At 60.6% G+C, this 17,787-nt stretch overlaps 2 protein-coding genes across 2 annotated transcripts in view; both read left to right on the top strand.

Annotated features, from left to right (window-relative positions):
* The window catches only part of LRP1 (LDL receptor related protein 1), an 84,301-nt gene extending 80,532 nt beyond the window's left edge, over positions 1-3,769 (top strand). Inside the window, exons 79-88 of the mRNA XM_058426186.1 lie at positions 106-282; positions 443-583; positions 721-894; positions 1,131-1,292; positions 1,589-1,763; positions 1,900-2,001; positions 2,164-2,228; positions 2,341-2,431; positions 2,528-2,672; positions 2,826-3,769. Coding sequence (XP_058282169.1) covers positions 106-282; positions 443-583; positions 721-894; positions 1,131-1,292; positions 1,589-1,763; positions 1,900-2,001; positions 2,164-2,228; positions 2,341-2,431; positions 2,528-2,672; positions 2,826-2,966 — 1,373 coding nt within the window. The 3' untranslated portion in view covers positions 2,967-3,769. The remainder of the gene's footprint in view (positions 1-105; positions 283-442; positions 584-720; positions 895-1,130; positions 1,293-1,588; positions 1,764-1,899; positions 2,002-2,163; positions 2,229-2,340; positions 2,432-2,527; positions 2,673-2,825) is intronic.
* Positions 3,770-7,188: 3,419 nt separating this feature from the next.
* Positions 7,189-16,849, top strand: NXPH4 (neurexophilin 4). Its single transcript, XM_032173319.1, has 2 exons — positions 7,189-7,403; positions 15,283-16,849. The coding sequence occupies exons 1-2, from the start codon at positions 7,347-7,349 to the stop codon at positions 16,150-16,152; spliced, it is 927 nt and encodes a 308-aa protein (XP_032029210.1). The 5' UTR covers positions 7,189-7,346; the 3' UTR covers positions 16,153-16,849.
* Positions 16,850-17,787: the final 938 nt, after the last annotated feature.

Below are 17,787 nucleotides of genomic sequence, written 5' to 3'. Positions count from 1 at the left end.
TGTTAAGTTGGAGGTGTCTGGGAGCCACGGGTGCCAGTGTCTTGGACAGCGTGGGCAGGGCCTGAGTGCCCCTCAGTTCCCCTCTGACTCCACCTCCTCCCCCAGGCCTAAGTCACCCCTTCAGCATCGACGTCTTTGAGGATTACATCTATGGTGTCACCTACATCAATAATCGTGTCTTCAAGATCCATAAGTTTGGCCACAGCCCCTTGGTCAACCTGACAGGGGGCCTGAGCCACGCCTCTGACGTGGTCCTGTACCATCAGCACAAGCAGCCCGAAGGTGGGGGCAGAGGGGAGCCTGGGCTGGGGAAGGGGGGCCTGTGGGCGTTGAGTCTCCAAGCTGTGGCCTTGGGACCTGGTGGAGAGGGGGTCACCCTGGGCTCACAAGGCTCAGAGAAGGGTCCTGCTCAGCATCCTCCCCATCCCATCCATACCTGCAGTGACCAACCCATGTGACCGCAAGAAATGCGAGTGGCTCTGCCTGCTGAGCCCCAGTGGGCCTGTCTGCACCTGTCCCAATGGGAAGCGGCTGGACAACGGCACATGCGTGCCTGTGCCCTCTCCAACGCCCCCGCCAGATGGTACGCTCATGCCCTCCCAGTCCCAGCCATGCCTCAGGACCATCTCCTTCCTGTGGCTCCTGACTTCCCCTGACCTTGTTGCCTGTCCCTCTCCTCCTATTCCCCTGGCTCTGCCCCTTGACGGGCCCTTCCTGCAGCTCCCCGGCCTGGAACCTGTAACCTGCAGTGCTTCAACGGTGGCAGCTGTTTCCTCAATGCACGGAGGCAGCCCAAGTGCCGCTGCCAGCCCCGCTACACGGGTGACAAGTGTGAACTGGACCAGTGCTGGGAGCACTGTCGCAATGGGGGCACCTGTGCTGCCTCCCCCTCTGGTATGCCCCCTCATCCCGCCACACCTGCTCCTTCCCCCTGGGCCCCAGCCCCACCACCCACCACCCCACCTCAGGCAAATGCCCAGCCCCTGCCTCGCCTCCAGCCTCCTTTCTACGACCCAGCATCCAGTCACTCCAGTCTCTGCCTCTCGCCCGGTCCCCCCAGCCCATTCCTCTGCTATAGGGCCAGGTGGTCCCGAGGGCCACAGTCCCGCTCACACATCCTCTCCCACCAGGCATGCCCACGTGCCGGTGCCCCACGGGCTTCACGGGCCCCAAATGCACTCAGCAGGTGTGTGCGGGCTACTGTGCCAACAACAGCACCTGCACCGTCAACCAGGGCAACCAGCCCCAGTGCCGATGCCTACCCGGCTTCCTGGGTGACCGCTGCCAGTACCGTGAGTGAGACATCCCTGGGCCCCAGGGCAGGCGGGAGGGTGATGGGGGACCCCAGAGCATGGGGTGATGTTCAGCCTGTGCCTGGGACCCACAGGGGCAAGTTCAGGAAAGGGGGCCTTATGCAGCTGAGGCAGGCCCAAGCTGCTGGCGCTTCCCCACAAAGGTGCTGGCACACTTCCCCTGAGGCAGTGCGCCCCCAGCACCAAGATTATGCAAACAGAAAAGCTCTGTTCAACTTATGGAGAGCCCTCATGAGGGTGGGGCTTGAGGCACTTCTGTCCCTCCCCAAACACAGGGCAGTGCTCTGGCTACTGTGAGAACTTTGGCACATGCCAGATGGCTGCTGATGGCTCCCGACAATGCCGCTGCACTGCCTACTTTGAGGGACCGAGGTGTGAGGTGAACAAGTGCAGCCGCTGTCTCGAAGGGGCCTGTGTGGTCAACAAGCAGAGTGGGGATGTCACCTGCAAGTGAGTGGGGCCCTCCTCCACAGTTCCACCCAGCCTGGCCCCTGCTCTGTCCGAGCCCTGCCCTGCCCCTCCCTTCCTCATCATCCCAGGCACACCTCTGCCAGCCCCAGCCCCAGCCTCTGATTCCTTCCTGCAGCTGCACGGACGGCCGGGTGGCCCCCAGCTGTCTGACCTGCGTCGGCCACTGCAGCAATGGCGGCTCCTGTACCATGAACAGCAAAATGATGCCTGAGTGCCAGTGAGTTGGGCCCGGGCTTCACCCAGGCATAGATCATCCTCCTTTCCCCAGATTTGAGCAGGAGGACCGTCAGGCCTCAGTGTCCACCCCCCCCACCCCATTTCCCTGGCAGCAGTGGCTATGGAGGTTATGCCTACTCAGCCGTGTCCCTCCTTTCTGCAGGTGCCCACCCCACATGACAGGGCCCCGGTGTGAGGAGCACGTCTTCAGCCAGCAGCAGCCAGGACGTAGGTGGCAGGGGTTGGGGCAGGCAGGGCCACCGGGACCTAGAGCAGGGGGACTGTGTGCCTCCTGCTTCCCTGAGCCTTGGTGACTCAGTGTCCCACCTCTTCCCTCCAGATATAGCCTCCATCCTAATCCCTCTGCTGTTGCTGCTGCTGCTGCTTCTGGTGGCCGGAGTGGTATTCTGGTATAAGCGGCGAGTCCAAGGGTGAGTCACAGGGAATCTGGAACATTCTGGCCATTTTGCCATCCTAGCCTTCCGCCCCAATAATCTCTGTCTCCTTATACTCCTGCCTCTCCCCAGGGCTAAGGGCTTCCAGCACCAACGGATGACCAACGGGGCCATGAACGTGGAGATTGGAAACCCCACCTACAAGATGTACGAAGGCGGAGAGCCTGATGACGTGGGAGGCCTACTGGATGCCGACTTTGCCCTGGACCCCGACAAGGTGGGCTGGGAGGCGGGCAGGGTCGAGGGCCAAGAGGCCGTGGGTGGCTTAACCAAAGGTGTTGGGTTAGGTGAGGGACGGAGGTGGGGGTGGGGTGACCTGGGCTACAGGCCCAGCTCCTGAGCCCTACATGAACCCTCTGTCACCCTGCAGCCTACCAACTTCACCAACCCCGTGTATGCCACACTCTACATGGGGGGCCACGGCAGTCGCCACTCCCTGGCCAGCACGGACGAGAAGCGAGAACTCCTGGGCAGGGGCCCTGAGGACGAGATAGGGGACCCCTTGGCATAGGGCCCTGCCCCGTCGGACTGCCCCCAGAAAGCCTCCTGCCCCCTGCCAGTGAAGTCCTTCAGTGAGCCCCTCCCCAGCCAGCCCTTCCCTGGCCCCGCCGGATGTATAAATGTAAAAATGAAGGAATTACATTTTATATGTGAGCGAGCAAGCCGGCAAGCGAGCACAGTATTATTTCTCCATCCCCTCCCTGCCTGCTCCTCAGCACCCCCATGCTGCCTTCAGGGAGGCAGGCAGGGAGGGCTCGGGGCTGCACCTCCTACCCTCCCACCAGAACGCACCCCACTGGGAGAGCTGGTGGTGCAGCCTCCCCCTCCCTGAATAAGACACTTTGCCAAGGCTCTCCCCTCTCGCCCCTACCCCTGCTTGCCCGCTCCCACAGCTCCCTGAGGGCTAATTCTGGGAAGGGAGAGTTCTTTGCTGCCCCTGTCTGGAAGATGTGGCTCTGGGTGAGGTAGGCAGGAAAGGATGGAGTGTTTTAGTTCTTGGGGGAGGCCACCCCAAAGCCCAGCCCCGACTCCAGGGGCACCTATGAGATGGCCATGCTCAACCCCCCTCCCAGACAGGCCCTCCCCATCTCCAGGGTCCCCACCGAGGTTCCCAGGACTGGAGACTTCCTCTGGTAAACATTCCCCCAGCCTCCCCTCCCCCGGGGACGCCGAGGAGGTGGGCCACACCCAGGAAGGGAAAGCGGGCAGCCCCGTTTTGGGGACGTGAACGTTTTAATAATTTTTGCTGAATTCCTTTACAACTAAATAACACAAATATTGTTATAAATAAAATTGTAAAAAAAAAAAAAAAAAGCCCAAAAAAAAAAGAAAGAAAGAAAAAAAGCCGCTGGTGTCTGCCTGTGTGTGAGAGACGCTGGGAGCTGGGGCTGCGCTTTCCTGCTTCGGCCACTAGAGGGAGACCTGCCCCGTGCTGGAGGCAGGCTGATGCGTGGTTTTCAGTGCCCTTCTCCCAGGGCCCTCTCCCTCTCCATCTTGCTGTGCCCGGGAAGCGGGTGGCAGTGGACTTGACATGGAAGATCTGCTTCTCCTGGCTGTGTGACCTTCAGCCGTGACTTCGTGTCTCCGGATTTTGTGTTCCCTCTGGCTCTAGGACACTAACTCAGATCTGTTTCTCTGCGTTCACTTCTACCAGACACCACCCCCCTACCCAAAATGATCTCCCACAGTAAGAAGCCCCACTATAAGAAGTGAATACACTGAGGCTGCGAAGGCTTTCTCATCCTTCAGGGTGCTCCCATGCAGTTCTCTCTGCCTGAGTTTGCTCTTGAAGCATTGACATCTCACTTTGTGGAGACTAATGAATCAAATGCAAAGTAAAATGCTGCATTCCAGAGCCAGGTGTCTCCTGCGGTGAAGGAGAGCTGGGAAGACCAGTTTGCCAGGCCCCCTAGGCCCCCAGCAGCTCCAGCTCACCAATCATTTCAGTCATTCCAGGGGGTAACAGGAAAAAACTGTCAGTCAAAGGTGTCCAGGTCCATTTCAACCCCTGCCTAGAGGGGGAAACTTCTTGCAGAAAGTTGCACAGTTTACACTGCCCAGGACTGAGAGAGGGTTTGAGTCCCAGGACAGCAAATATGAGCTCAGGGACGGTGGCCGCAAATGTCTGAAGATCCCTTACCCAGCTCCCAACCAGGGAGTGCTGCCTTTCATTCCTCTTCCCTCACTGGTTCAACTCCAGGAGATTCCTCCCAGGCTTCCTTCTGCCTTGGGGAAGCTACAAGTCTAGGCACCTGCGGAAACAGGAGCCCTCCCCTTCCCTCTTAGCCTTGAGGAGCCCTCTCAACCTCATCCTCCAAGCCAACTCTGAGATCCTCCCCTGCCTTCCCAAGGGCGCTGGATGGGCAACTCTGCGGGGAAACAGAATCCGTGGTTGCCGAGTAGGAGGTCTGTGTCCCAATCTGGCCACCAGGTGGTGTCTGTACTCCTGCAGCACTGCCTATCCTGAAGCCCCACACAGCCCCCGCCTCAGCACTCATTATGCACCTGCGGGGGACCCCAGCCCAGCCTCTCGCTTCCTTCCCTCCGGCTATTTTGCCACACCCCTCCACCCTCTGCCAGTCGGCTCCCCTCCCTCCTTCAGTGCCTGCTCGCTCCCGCCACCGCCAGCCCCACCCCTGCCCCTCTGCCAGCGGTGCATCTGGCGCCCCCCGGGAGCCACTGATCTCTGCCTGTCACCTCAAGATCCTGGGCAGAGCGACAAGGGACCCCCGCTGCAGCTTGGAAGGCATACCCCTCCAGTCTGCATCCCCCACTCCGCCCGTCAGGACCTGCTAGGAGAGGGGCCACCAGGAGGCAGTTTCTCAAACTACCCACCCGGAGGCAGATGGGAAGCCCTCACCTCGGCCTGAGAAATGGGAAGAACCAAGGAGGCTGAGAACCAGGGACAGAAGCTGATACCGAATGAGAGGCGGAGAGACAGGGGGACAGAGGCAAAGACCCAGAGACAGGGCGAGTAGTGTGCATGTGTGTGTTTGCACTTGTGTTTGTGCAAGCGCGCACACATATGTGTGTGTAACTGGAGAGAGAACGGGTGGCCTGAGACTGTAGCTAAAGGAGGAGAGATGCAGTGGGTTAGGCCCCCAGAAGACCAGGATCCTGGTAATGGGCTTCTGTCCTGGACAGCCTAGGCCTGGGTGTGCCCACAGTTCCCACCTACTACTGAAGCAGCCCCCGTGCTTGGAACCTGGGCTCAGAGTTCTGGCTCAAGGCCTTCTGGCCTTGAGCTTGAACACTTCTGCCCCTTCCTGCCTCTCTCCTCTCCACCCCCACCCCGGCACCCAGGTTCCTGCCTCCTGGCTTCTACCTGTCTCCCTGGGTGTCTCTGCATCTGGCTCATCCTCTCAGCACCCGGTCCTTTTCCTGACTCGTGTGTGTGGCTGTCACGTCCCATATCTATCTGTCCATTTCTTTGTATGTGCCCCCACTTGTCTTCTGGGCTGCCAGTGACAGCACACACCTGTGTGTGTCTCAGTGTGTGTGTCCACCTCTGTGGGTGTTTGCTCTCTGCCAAGACAAAGAGAGGGTGAGTGCACTGAGCAGCTGTCTAGTTGTGCTCGTCTGGGTGCAGGTGTGCTCGCCTCTGTTGCTGTGCTCCTCTGTGTGTTGGGGTGCCGCTAGGTGTGCGCCTGTCTCTGTATTTTGCTCTGTGTGCCCTGTCCCCGTGAATGCATCTGCATGCATCCCTGGGGTGGGCTCTCAAGGGATGTGTCTGTCTCTCGGTCTCTTTGCTTGTCCCTATCTCTCACTGTCTAGGTGTTGGTCATACCACAACCTCAGCCACAGCCTCAGTGCATAGCAACAGCTGACAGCTGAAGCCTCCCGGGCAGGAGAGAGATAGGCAGTGGGGAGGAGGGAACCGAGGAAGAAACAGAGAAGAGGATGGGGAGAGAGAGCTGGGGCTGGGGACAGAGACAAGGACAGAGATAGGGAATGGGGACAAGGATCTAGAAGAGCTGGTGGTGAAAGATGGGACGGCGGGAGGGAAGGAACAGAGACTGCACCAAGAGGCCGGGCAGGCGGCGCTGAGAGGGATTTCCTGCCCAGCCCCCATGCAGAGGCGCACTGGGCCTCGTGGGGGTCAGTGGTGGGGGCCAGGGGCAAAGGTGAACAGCTGGTCTAGCCGAGGGGTCCTGAGACCGCAGAGGTGCGGTGAGGCGGGGACAGGGCAGCGGGCGCCGTTTGTCAGCCCTATTGACAGACGTGATGGGGTTTCCGTCCGTGATCAATGATTCTCATCTCCCGGCCGAATGAGCCGCGGGGCGCCCATCCATCCCCGTCAGCATCGCGCGGCGGCAGCCGCCCGAGGCCCCGCCCGTCCCCACCTCGGCCCCTGCCCTGCGCCTGCCCCGACCCACCTTGGCCCTGAACAGGGTAGAGGCCCGGGGCTTGGAGAGCCTCGTCCGGCCGGGCTCCGCGGCGCCCCCACTCCGGGTGCACGGGCCCGGAGCCCAGAGCCCCACGCCCTGCCCCGTTCCTCCTGGGCGCACAGACGCGGCCTCTCGGGGGCCCAGTGTCTGAGCCCCTCGACCCCCTCCGCTTCGCACCTGGGCCAGGGGCGTGTCCGGGGCGTGTCTGAGTGAAAGTCACCTTCGGTGCCCCCAGCTGGGCGGGAGGGGGCGCGCGGGGCGCGGCCGGGATTGGAGCGCCGCGGAGCCCCGCCCCCCTCCCGCGGAGTCAGACCCAACTTTCTCCCCCGCCCGCGCCCCGCCCCCAGCGCCGGCTCCGCGCCTCGCGCCCAGTCCGCGGGCCGCGCCGCCGCTCCCGCCGCTCCCGCAGCCGCCCCGCCGCCCGCCTGGAGCCCTGAGCCCCTAGGCCTGGCTCCCGCCTGCCCGGGACCCGCCCGGCCTGCCCCGCTCAGCCGCCAGAGAAGATGAGGCTGCTCCCGGAATGGTTCCTCTTGCTCTTTGGCCCGTGGCTCCTTAGGAAGGTAAGGGTGGGCAGGGCTGGGGCGCGAGCGCGGAGGTCCGGGACGCGAAGGTCCCAGTGTGCGAGGGGCTCCGTGCGCCCGCCCCGCCCCCAGCTCCGAGCGTCCCAAGTTTGCGCGGCGCGGGGGACGCGGACAGACAGACTGCCCGATTCAGGACGGGTACTCTCCTAGCGCAAGTTGGCTGAGGCTTGGAGAGGGTGCCGGGCGGAGGTCCCCCTCGCAGCCGACTTCAGGCGCGGCGGGGGAGGGGACGAAGCCCGACCCGCGAGTGCGCCAGACAGAGCGGGAGTGCGAGACAGACAGACAAGCCAGCAGAGTGTCAGCCTTGCCGTCTTTCCGCGCCAGTCTCGCTCGCCTGCCTCACTGTCTGTCTGTCTTTCCACCCCTCCACCCCCGCCTTCCCATTTCTCTTTTCTGCACTTGTCACCATGCCAGGTGGGCTCTGTGTCGGGAGCATCCATGGCCCGAGCACACGCGCACACACGGACTCAGGCAGACACGGCTGAACTTGGCTACAGCCAGCCTCCCATCACATTTCCCACGGAGACACCATCTCCCCTGCACGACCTCACCGACACACCCCCCTCTCATGCCCCACTGAAGGGGGAGGCTGTCTGGAACGGGGGTCTCTCCTCCCATGCCCTCCCTGCCTCTAACCCCACTCCAAGGCCTCTTTCCCTGAGGCTCTCGGGCGAAGAGCCAGAGGCTAAGGAGACTCAGACTTGATTTGCCTCCTTCCTGACTTGGAGGCTTCAACCTGCGAACATGGTGTGCTCATATGTGCTGGGCGGAGGGCGTGGGTCACCGTGTGCACCTGTGTTCATGTGTCCAGGGAAGCTAGGCTTGGTCCAGTACTGGGGCCAAGGGTACATGTGTATACTGGTGTGGTGTGGGGTGTTGGCTTTGCATGAGTGAGTGCCAGTGCCTGCCTTACAGTGCAGCCATCTGCCTATGCCCCTGGTGTGTGCCCGCAATGGGGGGCCCAGGCCCCAGTCCCCCATTTTCCTTCTACCAGCCTCCCCTGCCTATGGCTTCCCTGTTTTCTGACCCCCAACTGTGACCTACCTAGTTTGGGGGCAGGCAGGTCGTTCCCCAAACCCTCACTCTCTGTACCCTCAGCCCCTGTAGAGTCTAGAAGGGGTGTATTTCTTCCTCCAACACTTGGACCTCTGCCTGCTCAGCCAAATCACATTTGGCAAACTCCAGCAGGGCAGGGGCTGCCCCAGTGAAGCTAGCATTAGAGCTCTCTGGCCCTCCCAGCCCTGCCTGGTGACCTTGAGGGGCTGGAAGGTAGGCAGAGGAGCCCCTCCATGAAAACTGCTTCCACTAGCAGGAGCTTCTTAGGGACTTGCTGCCCAGCTCTGTCCTTAGTGGACTGGAGGGGTGGGGGGGTCTGTGCCTTACCTCCCACCCACCCATGTGTGAAGGCCTGGGGTCAAGAGGTGGTAGGTATGGCATTCCCTTGCCCCTCCTTTCCACTTCCTCCCACCTCATCTCCACTCTCCCCGGCAAATAAACTCCCCTGTGGACAGATCTGGTTTAATTTCCTTTGGCCCCTGAGGGGGAATGAAACATCTGGTGGAGACTTGAGGGAGAGTGAGCGTGAGGATATGAGCAATGGGATCCATCTGAGTGTGTGTGTGTGAGCTGCAGCTGTGGGGCCTCCGTGTTGGAGTCAACGAGGAGAGTGGATCTGCTGGTTAGCCCAGCTTATGTGCATGTGAGAATGTGTTTACGTGTGTACACACTGCGGGTGTGTGAATATGTATAACTGCATGGGGAGGTGTGGGTATAGGAGTGTTTGTGTGTCCAAATACCTGTGTGTGCTTCTGTGCACTTGTGAGTGTGGCGTATGCACATGTATACCCTGGGGTTTCTGGTGCATCTGTGTGCTGGGGCCCATGTGTTGTCTGTATGAGTCTCTGGGGTTTGTGAGTGTGTTTCTGTGTGCTTGTGATTGTGAGTGCATTTGAGTGTGCTGTGAGATTGTGAGCCTCAGGATGTGTTTATGTATCTGTCTGTGGCTTATGTGTGTGGGTGCTTAGGGGTGTCTTGGTGCCAGCACTGGGAGTGGGCAAAAGGTGAGGCTGATCCTGGGTAAGAGGTGGCTAGGGGACAGTTTACAGGGCAACTCTGGCAACCCTAACCATGAATGGCTGACACCTCTGCCTCTCCCGTCCTGCTTGCTCACCCTCCTCTAGGTTTCTCTCCCTTCCTCCTCACTCCAGGCTTCCCATCTCTCAGAGCCTGGGACTCGTGGCTTCCACTGCCTCTGGGGTTCTGGCCTCTCAGCCAGGGATTCTTCAGGATCTTTCTCATACAGTCGCTGACTCCTTTCCCTCTCTCTCTGTCTCCCTGACCCCTTGCCAAAGCAGCTGGCTACTGGGAGAAGCAGCAGGCGATCAATAGTCACTAATCACTAATCACTAATTACTAATTAGCTAGGGGAGGGCAGGGGCGGGGCCCTGTGGGACCTGCCAGCTCTATCCCGCCTCAGGAAAGGATTAGGTCTGATTCTCTCAGAGCTGGCTGGCCGAAGCCCCTCAGCCAGCTACCCCCTCCTGCCTCCACACCCTCCTCTAGCCCCCCAGCTAATCTCTGGCTGGGCCACTTAGGCACGCACAGCCTGGGCTAGGGCCCAGAGCTGCTGGCGGGGATTTGGGGGTAATCAGGGGCCGCAGCTGGGCCAGGGGGACAGGGGAGGGCCTGCTGTGACAGCTCCCTTGGGCCAGAGCCTGCAGTGGAAGCCTCACATTCCTAATAGGAGGGGCATGCGTCAGAAAGGAGAATTTAGAGTGTCAGGGTTGGGATGGGTTGAGGAGCTGGAGACCCAGGAGCGGGGTGACTGGGGAAGAGGTGAGGTAATAAGGACAGAAGCAAGGCAAAGCAGGGTCAGGGACGAGGTAATTGGAGAGAGACAAAACAAACGTCTAAAGAAAGCAGGTAAGTGGGAGGACCTCACAGGGGTCAGAGATGGAGTAATTGGCAAGGAGATGGGGAACTTTGGACCTAGCCCTGCAACTCAAGATGTGTGGGATCCGTGAGGGACAGGGCAACAGAGAGGGGGCAGGGTCATAGGAGAGGGTCCCAGGGCTCAGGCGCAGGAGGAGTCGCAGGGCGTGGGGTGGGAAGCAGCTGCCCAGTGGGGATGGGGAGCAGGGAGCGCTGCCTTGAGCGCTGGAAATTGGCGAGGCTCCCCCTCTCCCCCGCCTGCCCCTCCTCCACCTCCACCCCGCCCACTCCCCCTCCGGCTCCGGCTTCGGGAAATTACATCCCCGCTCCGCGGCTCCCCCCAACCCCCACCGCGCCCCGGAGCCGGCGCCTTTATAGGCACATTTATTGCAATAATAAAGTGAGGCACGGGGCGGGGGGCGGGGGGCAGCCGTTCCCGCGGGGACCGCGCTGGCTCTAGGAAGCAGAGAAATAAAATAAAATAAAATAAAATAAAAATTCAGATAACGGTGAGCCTTGCGCGGCAGGCCGAGAGAAGGCAGGCAGGCAGGCAGGGGTAGAGGGAGGGGGCGTCCAGCCCAAGGGCAGAGCCTACCCCACCCCACCAGCAGTGCCCGCCCCCTCATGCAGTGGTAGGGTCTGGAAAGAGGTGTCTTCGCTTCACCCTGCCTGGCCCCCTCCCACAGCCTGATCCTGCCTGGTCTTTGCCTTGCCCTCTGGCTCCTTTCTCATACCTGTCCTCAGCCCCTGTCTCTGTCCTCGTCTCCTATGTCTTCCCTTGTCCCCCATTTGCCATTCCAGTCTTCGTTTGAGTCTCCCATCCCCATCTCCTGGGTCTCTGCATCCATCCCTGTTTCTGCCCAGTAACCATCCCCATCCCCCATCTCTGTTTTGCCTCACCCCGACTCCATCCCTGCCTGTCCCCTGTGCCTATCCCTCATCCACCATTCCTGTCCCCATGCTGCTTCCTGGACTGTTCTGTAGCCCATCTTCATTCCTCTGGTCCTTACCCCATCCACATCTCTGTCTCTGCCCCACGCCTGGCCACCATTTCTATCCTGCTTCTCATCCCTGTCCCCAGGCCTATCCTTATTGTATCCTCATCCCTGTACCCTATATCTGTGCCTGCCAGTCCCCAATCCCAGTCCCCCTCCCTCTCTGTCTCAGTCCTCACCCCAGGCTGTCCTGTCCACCCCACCTCTGTCCTCACCCACATCTCTATCCCTGGTTCCCAGCCAGACTCCACTGGCCCCGACTGCGGCCCCCCTGCCTCTTTCTAGGTGCAGGGGCTCAGGATGCTCTTTTCTCCCCTTCCCCAGCCCAGGCCTGGACTGTCCCTTCCCCAACCATAGGGTACTGTCCCTTCCCCCGGCCAGATCCTGGGAGCACCCTGCCTGACCCAGGTGGTAGGGGAAAAGCAATGGGCCAGCCTGGAGGCCCAGGGGAGGTGCACCCTGCAATGCGGCTGGGGGGCTGACAGCCTGATCCTCCCCCAATCCCAGCAGTGTCATCCCCAAAGAGCCACTCCCTGAAGTGGAGTTTGTTGCCCCCAATAGCAGGAGGCCACATCAACTCCCTGCAGGTGCGTGGGCCTGCTGCCTCGGGGGCAAAGCACTCCTGGTGCAGCTCTCCCCGCTCCCCAATGGGCCTGAAGGAGCCTGCTGAACCCCCCAGCTGCCAAGCACCTCCACCCCGCCCCCGCACCGACAGCGGCGCTAGCCTCTCCCCTCCGCAAATGTCACCGCGCCCAATTAGCTTAATTAAGCCAGCTCTGGAGCAAGGGGGACCCCTCCTCGGGCAACATCCTGCTCCCACCCTCAGCCATGGAGGTGGGCGACAAGAGCTCTGGGCAGAGAGGAGCTCCTTACCACCTGCCTTCCCAACTCCCCCACCTCCCCCCATGTCGCTGGAGACAGACAACCTGAAGGACGGCGAGAGAGAGCCACAGACAGAAAGAGGGAGAAAATCAGAATCATGGGAGGAGGAAATTTGAGACAGAGACAGTGAGAAAAGAGACTGAGAGACAAAACAGACTGAGAGAATGGGGAGGGAGAGATGGAAAAACAGCGCAAGAGAGGGAGAGAGAGCACAAGCAATCAAGGGAGCCAGAGGGAGGATTTTATTTTATTTTATTCCATGTTCCCATTTCTCGGCTCGTTTCCTCACAGACTCTCACCCCTCCCTGTCCGAACTCCCCCACAAGGTCGCTTCAACCGTGCCCCCCCCCCAACTCTTCCTTTTTATCTTGGCTGTCTACGGTAGTGGGTGGGGGCGGGAGTACCCAAAGCCAGGGGATTCGCCAGGATCAGAGAAGCACAGACGGCACTTTGTCTGAGACCAGGGATGGGGGTGACACCCTGGAACCTCTCCATACCCTGCTGAACCTCCTCCCCTCCCCCTGCCCCTGACTTCTACCCCCTGCCCCTGCTTGGTAGAAGTCACTGGCCTGAATCACCCCAGCCAGGTTCTGACCGGATACAAGACATAGGGGTGCTCTGGTCTGCTGGGAGGAGATGGCTTGGAGGCATTTGGGGTTATAACATCTGATGGCATGGGGATAGAGGGGACCTGGATGACTGGGCTTCTGGAAAGAACAGCGGTTGGGTGAGATTAGGGACCAGAGTTCAAATGGCCCACCCTTTGGCTTTCCCAGGAAACCTAACCCCCCTCCCCCAATGCCCTCTCTCAGGTTCAGGCCCTGCCTTCTCCAAGCCCACTTCTGGGGCCTCTTCTCCCTCCCACTGTACCCTGGGACCCCTCCCTCCACCCCCTCTCAGGCCCACCCTCCAGGTGTTAGCTGCTGGCTTAAGCCTGTCTGTGGGAGTCAATCATTCTTGCTGCCCCCGCCCCCTCACCTGGGCTGAGAGGAGGGATGGATGGGAGGGGGAATGAGGGGGGCGATAAATATGCATGACGAGCGGGTGGTGGCAGCATTAATAACCCGGGATCGCAGTGCAGCAGGGACGAGGACCAGGCGGTGGAGATTCTAGCCCAGCAGCTTGGCTCTGCTGTTCCTGTCCCCAGTGACACTGTGTGTGTACACATGGGTGTGGGCAAACAGAGGGGGGCACCCATGCTTCCTGGCCTCCTTACCTACCCACAGCACAGCCTGCAGGCCAGTGTGGGACACCTCCCCAGAGACCACTCAGATACAATTGACATGCATATATGTCACCCCTGTTGGAACACAGCAAGACCACACTTGTTCTGTGACTACGGATACACCCCCTTTAAAAAGAGCTTGACACTTGGGCAGAGGATGACAGGGGCTCACACAGGAAAGGTGACACCTCCAGACAACCACATATAGCTACTCTCAGACCGCTATACACAGCCATATAGCCAACCCAGACACATAACCACACCAGTCACACAGACACCACTCCACAGATTGACACACACACCCAGCCAATCCAGGCACATACACAGTCACCACCGATTTACACAACAGACATGCAGCCACGACAAGCAGCCACACACACACAGGCTCCTCAGACTCATAACCATGGGCATCCAGACACACACCCACACAGCCACCACAGCCATACACACATGTACAGGCCACACACACAACCATTTGGGGCTAACGGAGACACCAGAACCCCAGGCTGACACACATGGTACCGCCTCCCCCATGGGACCTGTGCACAGTCAGGGCCACAGCACTCGCCGGTGGTGGCTAGCTCAGGCTGACTGACACACTCTGACATGCAGCTCCTCTCTCGCCTGCTCCCCTCGCTGGAGCGGCATCTCCATATTTCTTCCTCTTGCTTCCTTTCTTGTCTCCTTCACTCCCGGCCACCCCCACTCACCCCTACCCCAGATAATTGATGGCCTGGGCCTGGCCAGGCCACTCCTGCCTCTCGATCCATCTTGTCCTCGAGCCCGTGCTATCTCCAAGATCAGTGGCCACCTGAGACACATAGAACGGGTGGGAGCCGGAGGGGGCTCCTCAGCCCCCTTGGAGCCCAGGAAAAGAATGGCCAGGCGGCCTCCACCAGAGTGGAGCACTGGCAACTGGGAGGGATACCCAGGCTTTCCTCCTCTGCTCAACTGGTTCCCAGCACTCACTCCTTGCAGGCCAATTGGGGCTGAGGCCCAGGTGGGGGCTCTGCTCTCTGAGGTCTTGGAGCCTCTTTGTTTTTCTTTTCCTTTACTTTTTTCTTTTCTTTTTTTTTCTTTTTTTTTTTTTCTGAGAGGGAGTCTCGCTCTGTCGCCCAGGCTGGAGTGCAGTGGTGCGATCTAGGCTCACTGCAACCTCCACCTACCAGGTTCAAGTGATTCTTCCACCTCAGCCTCTCCAGTAGCTGGGACTACAGGCGCACCCCACAATGCCCGCCTAATATTAGTAGAGATGAGGTTTCTCCATGTTGGCCAGGCTGGTCTCGAACTGAACTGCTGACCTCAGGCAATCTGACCACCTCAGCCCCCCAAAGTGCTGGGATTACAGGCGTGAGTCACTGCGTGTGCCGGGCCAGCGCCTCTTTCTTGATGCTGGATGTTAACGTGGTCACAGCCTCCCTGGCTCAGTTTGCTCAGAGTCCAGTCCCTCCCTGGCTCATTACTGGAACCAACCAGGTGCTGGGCCAGGAAAGACGAGCCAGGATCCAGAGCTCCACTCCCTACTCATGTTCATACTGGCTTTGGGTTTTTGGCCCTCATTGGAGCTCTGTGGGCACACGAGGGTTCTTGACGTCATTTCACAGATGTACAAACTGAGGCCCAGATCGATGAAGTGACTGGGCCAAGACTACATGGCTTGAAAGAGCTGCAGTTCTCCTCCAAGGCACGCTCCCTGTCCCCTGCGGGACTGCGTGGTTCCATTTGGTCTCCTAGCGGCTGTGGAAAGGGGCTGGTGTCGACAGGGCTCTGGCGGGATGGCGGGGGACAACCCCAGCGTCTCTCTCTCCTCTTTCTTCGTGCACAGGCCGTCAGTGCCCAGATACCAGAGTCCGGAAGGCCGCAGTACCTGGGGCTGCGCCCCGCCGCGGCCGGAGCGGGTGCCCCCGGCCAGCAGCTCCCAGCGCCAAGGTCTTCCGACGGCCTAGGCGCGGGCCGCGCCTGGAGCTGGGCCTGGCCGACCAACCACACGGGGGCGCTGGCCCGGGCAGGGGCAGCCGGGGCGTTGCCGGCGCAGCGCACCAAGAGGAAGCCGTCCATCAAGGCGGCCCGCGCCAAAAAGATCTTCGGCTGGGGGGACTTCTACTTTCGGGTGCATACCCTCAAGTTTTCGCTGCTGGTGACCGGCAAGATCGTGGACCATGTGAACGGTACCTTCAGTGTGTATTTCCGCCACAACTCGTCCAGCTTGGGCAACCTCAGTGTCAGCATCGTGCCGCCCTCCAAGCGTGTCGAGTTCGGAGGAGTCTGGCTGCCCGGGCCTGTCCCCCACCCTCTGCAGTCTACGCTCACCCTGGAGGGGGTGCTTCCTGGGCTGGGGCCCCCGCTGGGGATGGCAGCAGCAGCGGCGGGGCCGGGGCTTGGGGGCTCCCTCGGGGGCGCACTGGCGGGGCCGCTTGGGGGAGCGTTGGGAGTGCCTGGGGCCAAAGAGTCACGCGCTTTCAATTGCCACGTGGAGTATGAGAAGACAAACCGCGCGCGCAAGCACCGACCGTGCCTGTACGACCCATCGCAGGTGTGCTTCACCGAGCACACGCAGAGCCAGGCCGCCTGGCTCTGTGCCAAGCCCTTCAAAGTCATCTGTATCTTCGTCTCTTTCCTCAGCTTTGACTACAAACTGGTGCAGAAGGTGTGCCCAGACTATAACTTCCAGAGTGAGCACCCCTACTTCGGATAGCGCCCCTCCCAAGCCACAGCCCCGAGCCTCCCGCCAAATCCCAGCCTCGCTAGTTGGGACCCCCTTCCCGGTGTTCTGCCGCTCCTGTGGCCATGTCGCCCACTCCTTCCACTCTGGGGGCGGAGGGGAACGGCCTCTCGGGACCCTCAGCTAGCGTGGGTGCCCTTTTCCTTATGCGGAGTGCCCGCAAGGCTGGGGTAGCCCCCTCCAATACACCCCAAAGTGAAAGGGATAAGAGTGCGGCCCCAGAATAGGCGGGGCTTGGAGGCGGTCCCAATGTCCCCTAGGTCCACAGTGGGTCCCCTTTTCACCCTTGGCGCTAGGCTCGGCATTCCCTTTCCCCTCAGCTTTAATAACTCCTGTCCTGGCACCCTCACCCCACCCTGACTTTCCCATCCCCCAGCGCTTGTCCTGCTCCACCCTGCCCCGCCTAAGACTGTAAAGGCCTAAAAACCTCGGTCTGTCCTCCCACCTTTCTGCCTGCCATATGCCTGTCCCCTTTTCCTCCAAACCCTATTAGGGTACCGGAAGCAGAACCCCTGGGCTGAGGCGCTGGCTCCGCCCCCGGCCCCTGCCCGCCCCCCTCCAGTCCAGGCAGTCCAGCTCCACCTGCCCTCTCCTGCTGCTTCCTCTCGGTGGTATTTTTTTACGCCAAAACAGACGGGAAAGGGAACAAAATAAAGTGAAATCCAGTACACGCCTGTGTGAGACCTTTGTAGGGAATGGGGAGGTGGCGTGGGGCTTCTATATCGTAGAGACCTGGCCAAGGCCTTCTCCCTCAGCGGCTCGTGGGGAAACCAGGACGAAGACTGACAGAGCTAGCACCTTGGAAGTCACCAAAGACCGGATCAAAGAGAGCTGAGGGTTACCCTCGGGGTAGGAGCCCCGCCTGAGATTGGGATTCTCCTCCCTGAGGTGGGCGAAGGGAAGCTGCAGCAAGTGGGATGGAGATGAGACCTGAGTAGGGATCACCGGCGGACGATTTGGGGAAGGAGGTGTAAGACCTTGAATAGGATGGACAGGGACAGTGTAGGCAGAGCGCTGACAACCTGCTAAGCTCCGCGGGGCCGGCGGGAGGTGGCAGGTTGGGAGGGAGGAGGAACGGTGTTCGCGGCATCTGGAGTCATCGATCTTCCTTTTCCTTCCTAATTTCGTGGGCGCTGAGTTTGCAGACGGAGGAGGTAGGGAGGGAGCTTTGGGATGAGGGGGTGGGGGAAGGGACCAGCGCGGGTTTGGAGGGCGGGGCCCGTGGCCGCTACTTGCCACTAGCAAACACGGCCCCCTTTAGCCAGCTGCCCACCCTCCCCCAACCCCCGCCTCCGGCTCCCTCCTGCAGCCGAGGCTGCTAATTTTATCCGCCCCCCGACCCTGGCCTGGGCGTTAATTGGCTGCGGCTTCATTAGCGGTTCTCCGCTCAGCCGCCCCCTCCCCTTGGGACCCCTGGCTGGAGGAGGGAGGGGGTGCGGTGCGGACAAGCTGAGGCACCGAGAAACTCCTCATCTTCGCCTGGAGTCCGGGGTCAGGGTGCCCACTGGGAGGGCAGTGTTCCCCAGGGGCTTGCCCACTGGCTCCAGCCCGAAACTAAGTCAGACACGGGGTCTGACCCAGACATATCTGGGAGTGAAAAGTCAGTAG

This window comes from Hylobates moloch, unplaced genomic scaffold, assembly GCF_009828535.3.
Source record: "Hylobates moloch isolate HMO894 unplaced genomic scaffold, HMol_V3 SCAFFOLD_13, whole genome shotgun sequence".
Taxonomy (NCBI): domain Eukaryota; kingdom Metazoa; phylum Chordata; class Mammalia; order Primates; family Hylobatidae; genus Hylobates; species Hylobates moloch.
This window is presented reverse-complemented; position numbering and strand designations above follow the sequence as displayed.